This window comes from Miniopterus natalensis, chromosome 2 (genome assembly GCF_054644295.1).
Source record: "Miniopterus natalensis isolate mMinNat1 chromosome 2, mMinNat1.hap1, whole genome shotgun sequence".
Taxonomy (NCBI): Eukaryota; Metazoa; Chordata; class Mammalia; order Chiroptera; family Miniopteridae; genus Miniopterus; species Miniopterus natalensis.
The window spans coordinates 165921715-165935905 of NC_142082.1; the positions used below are offsets into that span (position 1 = coordinate 165921715).

Genomic DNA, 14191 nt, shown 5'->3' on the forward strand with positions numbered 1-14191 from the left:
GGATTCTTCCTCAGTTTTGGAAGATCGTATTTTTCTAGGAATTTGATCATTTTGTCCACGTTTTCCAGATTGTTGGCATATAGTAGTTCACAGTATTTGCTTACAATCCTTTGTATTTCTGTGCTGTCAGTTGTTACTTCATATTTTTGTTTCTTATTTTATTTTTTTGGGGTCCTCTCTGTTTCTTGATGAGTCTGACTAAAGGTTCATCAATCTTGTTTATCTTTTCAAAGAACTAGCCTTTGGATTCATTGATTTTTTTGTATTATTTTTGTTTTGTTTTGTTTTTTTTTAGTCTCTATGTCATTTATTTCCAGTCTGATCTTAATTATTTCCTTCCTTCTACTTACTCTCGGCCTTTCTTGTTGTTCTCTTTCTAATTCTTTTAGTTGTAGTGTTAGATAGTTTATTTGAGCTTTTTCTCATTTCTTGAGGTAATGCTATGAATTTCCCTCTCATGACTGCTTTTGCTGTGTCCCATAGATTTTGGGTTGTTGTCTGTTCATTTTCCCTTGTTTCCAGGAAGTTTTTTATTTCTTTCTTGATTTCATTGGTAAACCACTCATTGTTTAATAGCATGCTATTTAGCCTCCACGAGTTTGATTGTTTTTGAGTGTTTTTATTGTAGTTGATTTCTGGTTTCATGCCACTATGGTCCGAGAAGGTGTTTGATATGATTTCAATCCTCTTGAACTTGTGGAGACTTATTTTGTGACCTAACATGTGGTCAATCTTTGAGAATGTCCCATGTGCACTTAAGAAGAATGTATATTCTTCAGCTTTGGGGTGGAATGCTCTGTACATGTCAATGAAATCCATCTGATCTAGTGTGGTGTTTAATGTCTCTGTATCCTTGTTGATTTTTTTGTCTGGAAGATCTATCTAGTGAAGTCAGTGGGTGTTAAAGTCACCAGTATAACTGTATTGCTGTCGATCTCTCCCTTAAAGTCCTCCAAAAGTTTTTTCGCATACTTAGGTGCTCTTATATTGGGTGCCTATATGTTTACCAGGGCTATATCCTCTTGTTGGATCGATCCCTTTAGTATTATGTAGTGGCCTTCTTTTTCTCTTTTTATGGCCTTTGCTTTTTAGTCTATTTTGTCAGATATAAGTATCGCTACTCCTGCTTTTTTTTCTTTTCCATTTGCATGAGAAATTTTTTTCCATCCCTTCACTTTCAGTCTGTGTGAATCTTTTGTTCTGAGGTGGGTCTCCCGTAGACAGCATATATATGGGTCATGTTTTCTTATCCATTCAGCCACCCCATGACTTTTTATTGGAGCATTTAATCCATTTACATTTAAGGCTATATTGATAGGTACTTATTTGCTGCCATTTTTATTCTTTATGCCTGTGTTCCTCTCTCTCTCTCTGTTTCTTCTTCTTACAACAGTCCCCTTAGCATTTCTTGCAGCACTGGTTTGGTGTAGTAAACTGTTTTAGCCTTTTTTAGTCTGCGAAGCTCTTTATTTTACTTAAAATTTGAATGACAGCCTTGCTGGGTAGTCTTGGATTCAGTCCCTTGCTCTCCATTACTTTGTATGCTTCACGCCACTCCCTGAGTATAGGCCTCTGTGTCACCCCTGAGGGGGAGGAGGTGCCGTTTAGATTTCAGGGAAAGTGGTGAGTGTGTTTCCCTGTCCCAGGGCTGAGTGTCCTGGACTATTACTCTGCTCCTCTGCAGTCCAGGGGGATCAGCTAGGAGCCTGGAGTTTCCACCAGCTCCCCCGGGGGAGGGGATGCGTCAGTCGGGTTTCCCCGCTGGGCGCCCCACCCCGCGCAGTCACCGATGGTTCTGGAACTGTTCATACCTGTAGACTTGGCCTCTGCTATTTCCTCTGGAAGGTGGAGCTGCAGGGTGTGGAGGTCAGAGCTGTGCAGGGTTTGGCCGCCTGTGTCCCCTTAGGGCAGGGTGGCTGCTGGGAGGGGCCAGCGCCTCTCGGGACAAAGAGCCCTTGGGTTGGGGTGGTGCGACCTGAATCCCGGACTCGGGGCTGCAGCTTTTCCGCGGCTCCCGCGAAGCTCCCGCCGGCCCGCCTTCGGCTCCCGGCTCGGCGCCGCCCGCCCGCCCCAGCGCCGGGTGAGTAGCTGCAGAGGGAACTCCGGCGGGCTCGGGGTTTAAAAACAAAAGGCCCTGTGGCTTTTTAAGTCCCACCGGCTCCGGGCTCTCCGCTGGCCGGCGGGCCTGCGCCTTCCACGCCGGACGTTCGCGGGGCGCGGTCTCGGCGGGGCGCAGCGGGTGCGGGCCTGGCCTCGGGACGGGACCTCCCCGGAGCCCGAGCCCCCTCCGCACCCTCGGCCGCCCCTCTCCCGGCCTCGCCCTTCCTACGGGTCTCCAGGGGCTTTCTGCCCCTCCTTGGGGTAAGCCACCTCCTCGGCCAGGCCTCGGTGACTGCGGGTGGATGTGCCCGAGTGGGCTGCGCTCCCAGCCTGGCCCCGCGGGGAGGCGCAAGGCCCGGGTGGGCCCGGCCTCTCTCCACTCCCGCTGTATTTTCAAGCCTTCCCTGCCTTGGCCGCCTGGAGTCTCTTATGGAATTATTTCAAGAGGTGTTCACACTGAATCTATAATGTCTCAGCAGCCACTTGTGCTTTTCATCAGCCGGCAAAACTGAAAAAAACTGTGAGCCGAGTGCTTGTCTTGCACGTGGTAGGAAGGAGATACTCAGCAGACCACTCACACTGTTTGCGCCGCGGCTCCGCTTCCTCCAAGTCAAAGACGGGAGATAGGCGTTTGCCAAATGAAAACCCAGCGCGTGCTGTGTGTTTCTCGTTAAGGATCTCGCGTATGAGCTGGCTGCTCTCTGCAGAATATTACACAATGTATGTGCTGTGCCAGTGCAGTAGGAAAGAATTAATTCTGTTAATAGAAAGGGATATGTCCTTACTTTGAAAGGGCTTGTCAGTTAAAGAAAACACTGTTTGTCCTGGCCAGTTTGGCTCAGTGGTTAGAGTGTCGGCCCTGGGACTGAAGGGTCCTGGGTTCCAATGCGGCCAAGGGCAGGTACCTGGGTTGCAGGCTCCATCCCAGGCCCTGGCTGGGCTGCGAGTAGGAGGCAACCAGCTGATGTCTCTTTCACATCAATGTTTCTCTCTCCCTCTCTCTCTCTCTAACCCCCCCTTCCACTCTCTCCGAAAAGCACTGGGAAAAATATCCTCAGGTGAAGGTTAAAAAAGACAAAAACAAATTTCCTGAGGCTATTTATGGGAAACTCGCCAGGGTGAAGCCAAGCTGGATCTGATCTTGCTTCCTGGCACTCCCAGTCAGGGGGGCGGGATGGGGCTGGAGTGAGAAAGGTAACTAGCGCTGATTTGTCACAAGCTGATTTAACTGGAATAGATTCGGTACGTTCCGAGCTTGTGTGTGTGTGTGTGTGTGTGTGTGTGAACTCAGTCATACAGTAAAACTTTAAATGGCAGATAACTGCCTTCGATTTGGTCTCAGATACTCTGCACAGGAAACAGGAATCAAAAAGCCCAGGGAGGAGGCAAATGGAATCCTAATTAGACTGTTGATATTGGTGATTTTTCTTAATAGTCTCCTAGATATTATATTTATTTATATACTTGTCTTCAGTGTTCTTTTATGTGCCCCCTTCCCTTTATTTTTATTTTTCCTGGCATAGTTTAAAGTAAATCCCAGATACCCTATCACTTTTCCCATATATATGCCCGAAGATTTCTCTAATAGATAAGGATTTTTTAAAAAGCATATATAACTGTAAGGAGATATTTCTTTTATGGTTAAGAAGTTGTAAAGGGAAAATAGGTAAGAATTCTATCAGTAAACGCATATAGGCATCCTTACTGGGAGTCCATTGAAGAGTCTTTGGGACTCAAGTCAATCATGTATAAAACAAAATTCTTTGACACGCAATTCAACTGTGCTGAATATTACTCTTAGTAATATTAATAACTATTATTTATTGAGTTCTCATCATGCTTGAAGTACAAAGCTTAGCATTTTCACCCAATATCCCATTTGAATCCAATAACATGTCTCAATTTATAGACAAAGGCATAGGTTCAGATTGTTAAGTAATTCCCCAAGATTATAGATCAAAGGATTAGCAAAAGAAATATTTGAAGCTAGCTCCATCTGGCTCCAAAGTTTTCTCTGCTACTATGCTATACTGTCACTATATGAAGAGTATAATTAAGTTCTAAAATTACCCAGGTCATCACAGCTGAAGATAAGAGTCATATGTGATTAACCCCAGAATTCCTAAGTCGACTGCCAATTAAGACAGTCAAAATTAAAAAGGGAAACATGGGACTTATAAAAGACACAATATAGAAGTAGTCTGCTACAGTAAAATAAATAGCAAATGTGGACTTTGGAATCCCAACGACTGGTCTAAATGCACAGTTTCCCACAAATTTAGTGTGTCTTGCTAATTTGAGTTTCTCTTTCCTTATCTGAAGAGTGAGTACAAATTCCTCACCTCTAATGCTCATGGAAAGTATAATTTTTCCTTTCATAAATTACTTAGTGAAATATCCTGAAATACTGTCAGAATCACCACTTTCTCTGCCTGCAATAGAAATAACCCAAGAATTTGCGTCAGTAAACATGAAGCAAAGCCTCTCCTTCCTCCTGCCAGTGATTGAGTCATTCTGTAAGATAGCAGTAGCTATTTAAACACTCCAGCAAGCGCTCACACATTTTTACTTTGTAGAAGTCCTCGACTGCTTCACTTTCTCATTCTTGGAATGAATTTGGACATGACTTTTGATAACCTCAAGAGCAAGAGTATGAAGGATCAGCCTGATCAGAACACAAATGAAGAGAAAGCTAAAGGTAAGGAGTGGGTGAATGTGTACAGGGATTTCCAGGATTAGCTTGAAAATTTAAATGAACTGAAATAAGATTAAAGAGCTAAAGCACTTGACTATAGAATTAAAAACATTTACTTAAAAGAAAAGCAGGTTGGATACAATGGAGATGATGATGATGAATGAACTAACTTGGTTTTCATGATGATGTAGCTGACAATGGTAGTAACTTTTATTGAACATTTACTATGTTCTATGCTATTCACTTTAAATGCATTATTTCTTCGAATCTTCACTCCCTGAGATTAGGACTATTATTATCTTTGTTTTACAGAGGACTAGCTGGGGAGCAGGTTCTACTGAATTACCCATTTATAAGCAGCCAGTAAATGGTAGAGCTAGTTTTGTGTTACGGTCTCCCATTTATCCAGAGTCCAACCCATCAAATGGTTCAGAAAATGTTGAATTCGCCTAGTGTATACAATGATAATTTTTATAATAGTCCTTGAGGCATTGCAAAAACTGGATGTATTTCATAAAATATCCAAAGCGGATAAAATAATATTCAGTGTGGTTTAGCATAAATTATGTTTTATTGTATACCACCGCTTTGAAAAGTTATAATTTGTTTGATATACACAGTAAGTTAAACTGCTTAAGTAAAAATACATAATCTTAAATCCACAGACAATCTAGATAAACTGCCTTGTGTCTTATATCCATTCTGAAAGAAAGGAACAAAATATAAAGAAGGGAATTCATACAAATGAAGCCATACAAATTCGGATAAGAAATTCCAGGTTGTGTGTTCACAAACAAAGTATAAATTTCTCTCAGTAGCAAATATAAGTGTGAACATGGAATAATTTAACATTTGAGCTGATGAACTTAACTTGATATGAAAACAGAACTGGCATTTATAGGTAAACCTACAAGGTAACTGTCATTTGCTCATTCATTCATTCATTCATTTTCATTCATTCATTCATTCTTCATGTGGTAAATGCTGAGTGCCTATTACTACAGTTATGAAGTAAATTCTTTTCTTAGAACCTGTTTAGATCAGTCACCTGCTGCACAAGACCTGATAGCTTTCTGATTAGAAAATTACTAGTGGGAGTAGGGATGAATGGTGTCTACCTACCAAGGAGACAGGACAAAGGGTGGATGGTAGGAAACGGGAACGTGTGCCTTCCCTGCGCTGGTGTGGATCCCGCGACTTCTAAAAATGCATGGGTTTCATCACTCGAGAATGTTGAACATATTTGATCACCTATAGTGTATACCTTTATAGGATAGACACTGACGAAGGAAAATGTTGGTTGAAGGATTTTCACAGATAGTGTCTGTGGGCAGGATTAGGCAATGATTTGCATAAGACACAACTGTCGTCTGCTGCTTCCCCACTAACTTGCCACACACACTCTAGGAGCTTAATAACTTTGAATTAGTAAATGAACCATATTTCTTCCTGTCATGTTTCTGTTTTGTTTGCATCATCATAGAGCCAAACACAAATGCTTTTGACACATGAAAACTCTGTGAATATATTTGAACACTGATTGATTTATATCACTACAGGTTTGCACTGGATATTTTGTGATGTAATGTTTCAAGCCATGTAGCTACTGACAATCGAATTAAAGACCTATGTTGGGATCTTAATGTCCGTGTGATCTTAGCAAGTCACTTAGCAAGTCATTTTCCTTATTTGCATGTACAGGATTACATTATCAGTGCCTTATTTATTTATCTCACAAGATGAGGAGCCCAAATACATTATAGAAGATGTTCTCCCGCTGAACCAAAATACCTGTGTTTTTTTAGTGGTAGAGCACATAATTAGTCATACACACACATGTGAGTTACGTGATTTTGCTTCTATATTAAGTGCATTTTTTTCTTATAACACCAGGACCACAGCTGGTGTAAGTATAGAACATGACATTAATATGAGTAAGTGAATGTTGACTTTTCAATTCTAGTTTTCTTTGCTCAATAATCTCAGTTCTAAGATGTAATTTTAATGAAATAAGGGTTGAAGAGCACAAAATTATGTTGTAAATTCTTCGAGATATCAGTTAATTAACTGACTAAAGCTTATTTGCTTGACATCAGACATTCATTTGTCGTATGTTACTTATAAAACACACCGTGTGTGTGTGTGTGTGTGTGTGTGTGTGTGTGTGTGTGTATGCATATGCATGCATAGACTTGGTCTGTGTTAAAACCATCAGACTCTCCCCCCCTCGGGTGAAGTTGATTCATCCAAGCTGGTCTGAGAATTTCTTGAAGAGTCATTGTTAGAGGCAACAGACAAAATTATAAGCTTTAGAATCAGATACTTAAGAGTAAAAAATACCTGGTATTGAATTCTGGATCTTCAGTTGTGTCATTTATGTGACAGTGTAAATTACTTAAATTCTTTAGTTGTTCAGATTTTTCATCTGTAAATATGGAAAATGAATTATTTGCAGAGTCCTTGGGAGGGCTAAAAGTAAGTAATACAAAGTACCATGTACAGACAAGATCCAAAGAATGGTTTGATTACTCGCCTCCATCTTTTTTTGTCTCTCTGATTCTATCCCCTGTCACTCTAGGTCTTCATTGTCTTTTTTCTCGCTGGTGGTGCCCTGTGGCCGTGACTCTAGGGATCCTTTGTCTGGGCTTACTGGTGACCATCATAATGCTGACAAAGCAATGTAAGTGCTGAGACAGGGAAGTGATGGAGGGGAAAAATGAGAGTTTATAAACATGGTTTGTATATTGGTTTCAGACTACCTACAAGAAACCTTGATTTAGATACATTTTAGGCAAACTGTTTTTAGAATGAGTAGGAAGATGAATGGGTATATTTGTGCTAGTCTCTCAAATTGATTTTGGCATGAAACGAAGATTATGAACTGTAGGTTTTTGTTTTGGTTAGTTTTCATAACTTTATGGATAGAGCCTACTGTAAATCCCAAAACAATGAAAAAGAGAATAATTTGAAGTTAATTATCCACAAGGTTATCTGAGAGACCCAAAAGTAAAAGAAACCTCATTTATTTCATTTTGAGTTTTTGTTTTTTAAAATATTTTTATTGATTTCAGAGAGAGGAAGGGAGAGGGAGAGAGAGAGAGAGAGAGACATCAATGATGAGAATCATTGATCGGCTGCCTCCTGCACGCCCCCGACTGGGGATCACACCTGAAACCTGGGCCTGGGCCCTGACTGAGAATTGAACCACGGCTTCCTGGGTCATAGGTTGATGCTCAACCACTGCGCATGCAGGCCAGGCTAGCTCATGTTGAGTTTTAATAGAGATGATTAAATACCAATTTAAAGTTAAGAACTGGAAGCAGAGTTTTAATACATAAAACATTGAAAAAACCTTCAAATTTTGAACATTCTGAAAAGAGGTTGTTGAGAGGAAAAGAAGTGAAAGAAGAATGAGAGTGGCCAAGAAGGAAAGAAAATAATACTGGTTATGCATCTAATCTGCCTTTGTATTTAGATTGTAGATCTGAGTTGTTCGGCTATTTAGACCCCGGTTATTAAGGCCTGTAAATTGCTATTTGTTTTTCAGTTGTTGTTTAAGATCACAAATCACTTGTTTTTTCAATCGATTAAACACTAAGGCCTTTCCTAATGATGGGAGGAGTGCCCTTGATGAGTGCTGGTGACTGGAAGAGTCTTACTTGGAGGCTCTGATCCTCACAAGCTCAAGCCTGGCCTTCAAGGCGAGGAGACTGCTTTGTACTGAACCGTTAAGCTTCTAGAACTGAGGTGTTTGACCCTTAACACTTGTTGCCTGCTTGATTTCCCAGCCTTTATTTTAGCTCCACCCTTCCTAAAATGTACTGGGGGGGGGGGGGAGTTTGAGACTCTTGTGACACAGCCACTTGAAATAATTATGTGGGACAGTGTCTCAAAAAAGGGATGAGTATTATAGTTCTTAAATAAAATTAGGAAGTCTGAAAGTAAAAACAGACAACAGAGGAAGGAAGACATAAATATAGTAAACGATGAATGACATTCCTGCTGATAGTCACTAATTCTGGTTGGTGACTATCTGCAGATTGTCTATATTTTATTTGTGCCACTGATACTTATCATGAGATAACTTTTTACATGTGTGTAACTCAAAATAACAAGTAAAACCTTGATAATTGTGTGAAATCACAAGTGTCTGTGATAGTTTTTGATCTAATAAAACACTATTACAGGAATATAAAAAAACTTTCAAGTCCACAATTTTTAAGTAAATTTGGGTCATTTGCCAGCGGTTTATAGATTACTTGATTTAGTTCTTTGATTTCTTAAAAATCTAGTGGAGAGACTTTTGTTGGGAATTGGAAATGAAGTCTTAATTCAACTGTAATTTAGTATCCCAGGTGTCTGATCTTCTAAAGCAACAGCAAACAAACCTTACTCATCAGGAAAATATACTGGAGGGACAGATGTCAGCCCAGAAGCAGGAGGAACAAGCTTTCCGTGAATCACAGAAGGAACTCAAGGAAATGATCGAAACCCTTGCCCAGAAGCTGGATGAGAAATCCAAAAGACAAATGGAGCTTCAACAGCAGAATCTGAATCTCCAAGAAGCTCTGAAGAAAGCAGCAAATTTTTCAGGTATGGGGTTGGAAGCTCCTTTAATTAATCTTAACTCTTTTTAGGAAAACCACTAGGCACAAAATTGGCATATTGATATGTGTATCTATAACATCATTTCATAATGTCGTACACCAGAAGTCCTCTGTTTCTGTCATCCTTACCCTATCCTCCATTGAACTCTTGAGATATCTGATTTAATTAAGCACACTTTTGGTAGATTTAAGTTTTCCTTCCTCATAAGAGTCTTCTTTCTTTTTAAAATTCTAGCTTTGAGATTTTTCTGGAAGAACCCTTCTACCTTTACCCCTTGCCACGGATTCTTATCTCTTTCCATTCATAGATTTCTTTTCCTAAAGAGTCTCCTTTATCCCTGGAATGCTTGCTTTTACAATAGCTTTATTATATGGCACTGTTTCTTAAAGTATACTGCATCAATTTAAATTGAATCAAGACAGGCTGGCTTGGAAGTGTTAGGTAGATACTTCACATTAGACAAAAATATGAGGGGCCCAGGAAGTCAGTTTATATGAGAAGAACCAAATTGATCTCAGCTGTACAATGGACTCAGACTCCAGGAGGCAGATAGAAACAGAAGCATCTAGTAGGAGGAGATTATCTGATTTATTTAGTCTTTCTATAGTCTGTGATTAAGTCAGGTACATGCTTTTTAGTCATAAGGAGATTTAGAGGGTGCGAGACGAAGTATGTTGCTCCCTGGGAGGCATGTGGAGTCCTACTCTAAGCATTAATAACTAACTACCACCAATAAACAGAGCTGTCCAGTTTCTTGTACAGCTCAGTTAATCTCAACCATGTGATTTCTTCAAATATTATGTAATAACAGTTCACCAGGTAACCACAGATCCCTTTATTTTATAGGTGAAAAATTGAAATCCAGATTAAGTTAAATGATAATAATAGCAAGTTGTTTTGTATAAAGTTTCACGAAGTATTTTCCATTTTATTATAAAAATGCACACAAACTAATCTTTAGCTAGTGTCAAATATGTATTTAATCTCTTTAAGGAGGGAATTATTGAGGACATTAAAGAATGCCCCGTCTCAAAGGAGGCTTAAAAGGAAGAAGGCTAGTTCATCAAGAACATGAATGTTTACATAAGCAGACATAGCTACATACCAGCTAATGGTTTAGTTCACAGGTGGAGCTGTAAAAACATTTTTGTTTTTATCAGTTGCATGGAATTAAATTTACGTCAGGACCATGGAGAACCATCTCCCAGAGATGCCAGGCATAGATACCTAATCAAAAATAATAAGTGGTATGTCTTTCACTGGCAGACAAACCAGGGAAATGCTCCATTCCCTGACAGTGTCAGATAAAGGCTGATCAGTAGTAATACCTAATGCAGTCCTGCTTTTTCTTCAAGCAGATTTGAGAAGATTCTCAGAAACATTAATAATAAATACCATATGGAAAAAAGTGCCAGTTTTCTGAAGTTTGAGACAAGTTTTATTTTTCTTACTAACAAGTCTGTGTTCCTTCATGTATATGTGAAGAGAGAAATTACCATATGTGGTTTACTCGAGGTCACCCAGCTAGAAAAATTCAGGGTCTTCACAGTAACAGACACTATATTTAGCCCTGGAATTAGTGGTGGTTCTCAACCTTAGGTATACAAAAGCATCACCCAAGTAGTTTCTTAAAACTGGCAAGTTTACTCCAAGATTTGTATCAAACATCTTGAGGGGCACCAAGAAATGTTTCCTCAGTTGACTCCAACTCAGAAGCTTGACAGGTAGTGTGATGGGGGCATTGAACACACAGCCGCTGGAGTTCGACCGCCTAGGTCCCAGTCCCCATTTTCTCTGTCTGTTGAATGAAGAAAATGAATGGAACCTATGCCACGGAGTTGTTATGAGGATTAGATGAGTTCATAGAAGTGAGGTATGGCCAACAGTTTTTGTGCTTGTTAAATAAAAATAATAATGAAGTAATAATGAAAATAAATACAGGTGGTTTCAGTACCACATGTTGAGATATGTCTTTCTGACTTTGTCATAGATTGGGAAGCCTGCCTAGATTGCCTTTTAGTCCACGAAAACCAGTACAGGGGTGGGCAAAAGTCAGTTTACAGCTGTGAGTGCATGAAACACAGTTTACTCTTGTATTCTGTGTTTAGTAATTATTGCATTCTTTATTATTATCATTAGCCTGCTTTTGCCTACCCCTGTATATGCCTTCCTTTTACATGAAATGATGGGACCAGGCAAATCAAGAAGTAAAAACTTGCTTTCGTTGCTTTCATCCTGGCCTTTCCATGCCCTTTCTCGTTCACTTTCTTCCACTGTTCAGCCCTCCTGCGTTCTCCTCGCCGATGGAGCCCACTCTTAGAAAATTATCTCCTGGCTTTATGCCACAGTGAAAAGACAAATGAAAATGCTGTCTTTCTCAAGGGTTTCAGTTTTGTCATTTTTGGTCATAGCATAGACCAAAGGGCTCTATTTCTTATTAAAGAGATTCCAGGTGCTACTAACACAGAGAAGAGATGAGGAGGAGGAGGAGGAGGAGGGTGGATTCTTTAAAATGTCCATAAACATAGACATTGGCAAATTTTGCCTATTGCCTAAGTCCTCAGTTGAGCTTTTTGGACTCTGTGAGGATTTTGCAACTGAAAACTCCCTATTTTCTGAAATCTTACTGAAATTAAGGTGCTCACTTTGTATCAATATACTGTTCTCCCTAGAACATCTTTATTCAAAAGAAATAGAGTGTGTGCCACATATGGAACATTAAATATTATAGTAACCACACTTAAAAATTAAAAAGAAACAGATAAAATTAATTTTAGTAACTTTTTATTTAACCCAAAATATTTGAAATAAGTTTTTTTAACACTAGTCAGTATAAAAATTATTAATGTGATATTTTACATTCTTTTTTCATATAAATTTTCAAAATCATGCATGTGCTTTACACTTGTAGCACATCTTAATGCGGACTAGCCACAATTCAAGTACACGAGAGCCATATATGGGCTTCTACACATACAACACTGTCTTAAGTGAGGAGGTATGGTATTTAAACCTAAATCCATTATTCGAGTAGACATTTTTAATAGCAGAATAGCTATTAAGTAATTTCCCCAACTCTCACTTCCCTTATTCCAAACTTAGAGCAGATTCTGAAATTACATCCTAGCCCAAGCCTTGCTTTTTTTTGCGCCATACCAGCCAGGGCACAAGCCTTGTTTTTTTTTAACATCCTTGCTTTCTAATTTAGTTTACTAAAATCAGAATGCTTTTTCTTTTACTCCAAAAAGCGAGGTATTTGCAGAGCCTGAATATAATTCTAATTTGAAAAAAATGGTATACATGTAAGAATTCTGAGGGGAGACTTGATTTAAGAATTAAAGGAAAAAATTTTTTTTTAAATTATAGAAATATTTTTACTCAGGCATAACTCACTGATTAGATATTCCACACTTTCTAGGTCCTTGTCCCCAAGACTGGCTCTGGCACGGAGAAAATTGTTACCTATTTTCCTCTAGCTCATTTAATTGGGAAAAAAGCCAGGAGAACTGCTTGTCTTTGGATGCCCAGATGCTGAAAATTAATAACACTAATGATCTGGTGAGTTTTTATGGATGTGTGTTGGGCTGGTGTGCTGGCTTAGAGGGAAATAAATCAGGTTTAGGCCCTGGGTGGAGGAACCCTTGTTTGAGAGGCAGAATACCTGCTTATGAGCCAAGCCTAGCCACAGCACGAATTCCCTGCATGACCTTTGATGGACAGGTTATAGAGCATCTCTCGGCTTCAGTAAACATTTCTGTGAAACCATCGAGAGGGTGTCAAAGATCTCTTTTGATTCTTTAGTTTTGTGAATCTGTAAAACCACACTGACTCCAACATCACCTCGAAAATGTTGCTCCCCACAGGAATTCATCAAGCAAGCAAGTGCCCATTCCAATTTCCCATTCTGGACGGGGCTGTCTCAAAGGAAACCAAGCTACTCGTGGCTCTGGGAGGATGGCTCTCCTTTGAAGCCCCACGTGTAAGTGTCCTGTTTTTACTGAACCTGTGAGTGAGGTTACTGCAGTGTTCCACACAACGTGCTCTTCTTGCCAGAAAGAAGCTTGGGGGATTTCTGAGTGTCCTTCCCCACAGCTCTTACAGAGGGACCTGCCCTTCTCTGGGGTTTCCTTTTCAGTTATTACTGATTTGAAACTTTGAGACAAGGCTAGATTCCTGACACAAGGTGGCAGTAATCTACTTTCCTTTTTCCCTCCCACCTACAGGTTTAGACTCCAGGGAGCTATTTCCCAGAAGTATCCTTCAGGTACCTGTGCATATATACAAAAAGGAGCTGTTTTTGCTGAAAACTGCATTTTAACTGCATACAGTATATGTCAGAAGGAAGCGACTCTGTTGAGAGCACAGTGAATTTGAAGGCTCTGGAAGAAGAGGAGGAGCCCGTCTTTGAATTCACTTCTGGAATTTAAGCTATTTTTCCTCACTTGGGTGCAAACTGTGAGAGCCCTGAGATTAGGTGTTAGCTGACTGTAAGCTCCTTAGCAGAAAATGGGGCTCCAGCTGCCTGACATCTTTATATCAAAAGTTTGATTCTGTCTCTGTCTACATTCTTTCACCGAGCTTGTCCAAAGCCTCCCGGCCACCCTTCGGTCCCTCTTCCTTTTTTTATTTTAGAATTTTGCTCCTCCCCAAGCCTTGGGAACACTGTCTACCTCAGTGCCATCTCCCCCCCTCCTAAAACTGCAGAGAAGATAGAACAGGTTGTTGCCCAACTGCAGACAGGGCAACAAAGGGGAAGCATGCGCGGGAAGCTGCGCGGGAGGAAACGGA

General features: G+C 40.2%; 1 protein-coding gene across 1 annotated transcript; it reads left to right on the forward strand.

Moving 5' to 3' along the window:
* Positions 1-4710: 4710 nt before the first annotated feature.
* On the forward strand, positions 4711-13830 carry OLR1 (oxidized low density lipoprotein receptor 1). Its single transcript, XM_016221766.2, is given in 7 exon segments — positions 4711-4798; positions 7374-7475; positions 9143-9388; positions 12822-12961; positions 13267-13382; positions 13627-13754; positions 13757-13830. Coding segments are annotated over 7 exon segments (894 nt in total).
* The last annotated feature ends 361 nt before the right edge of the window (positions 13831-14191 follow it).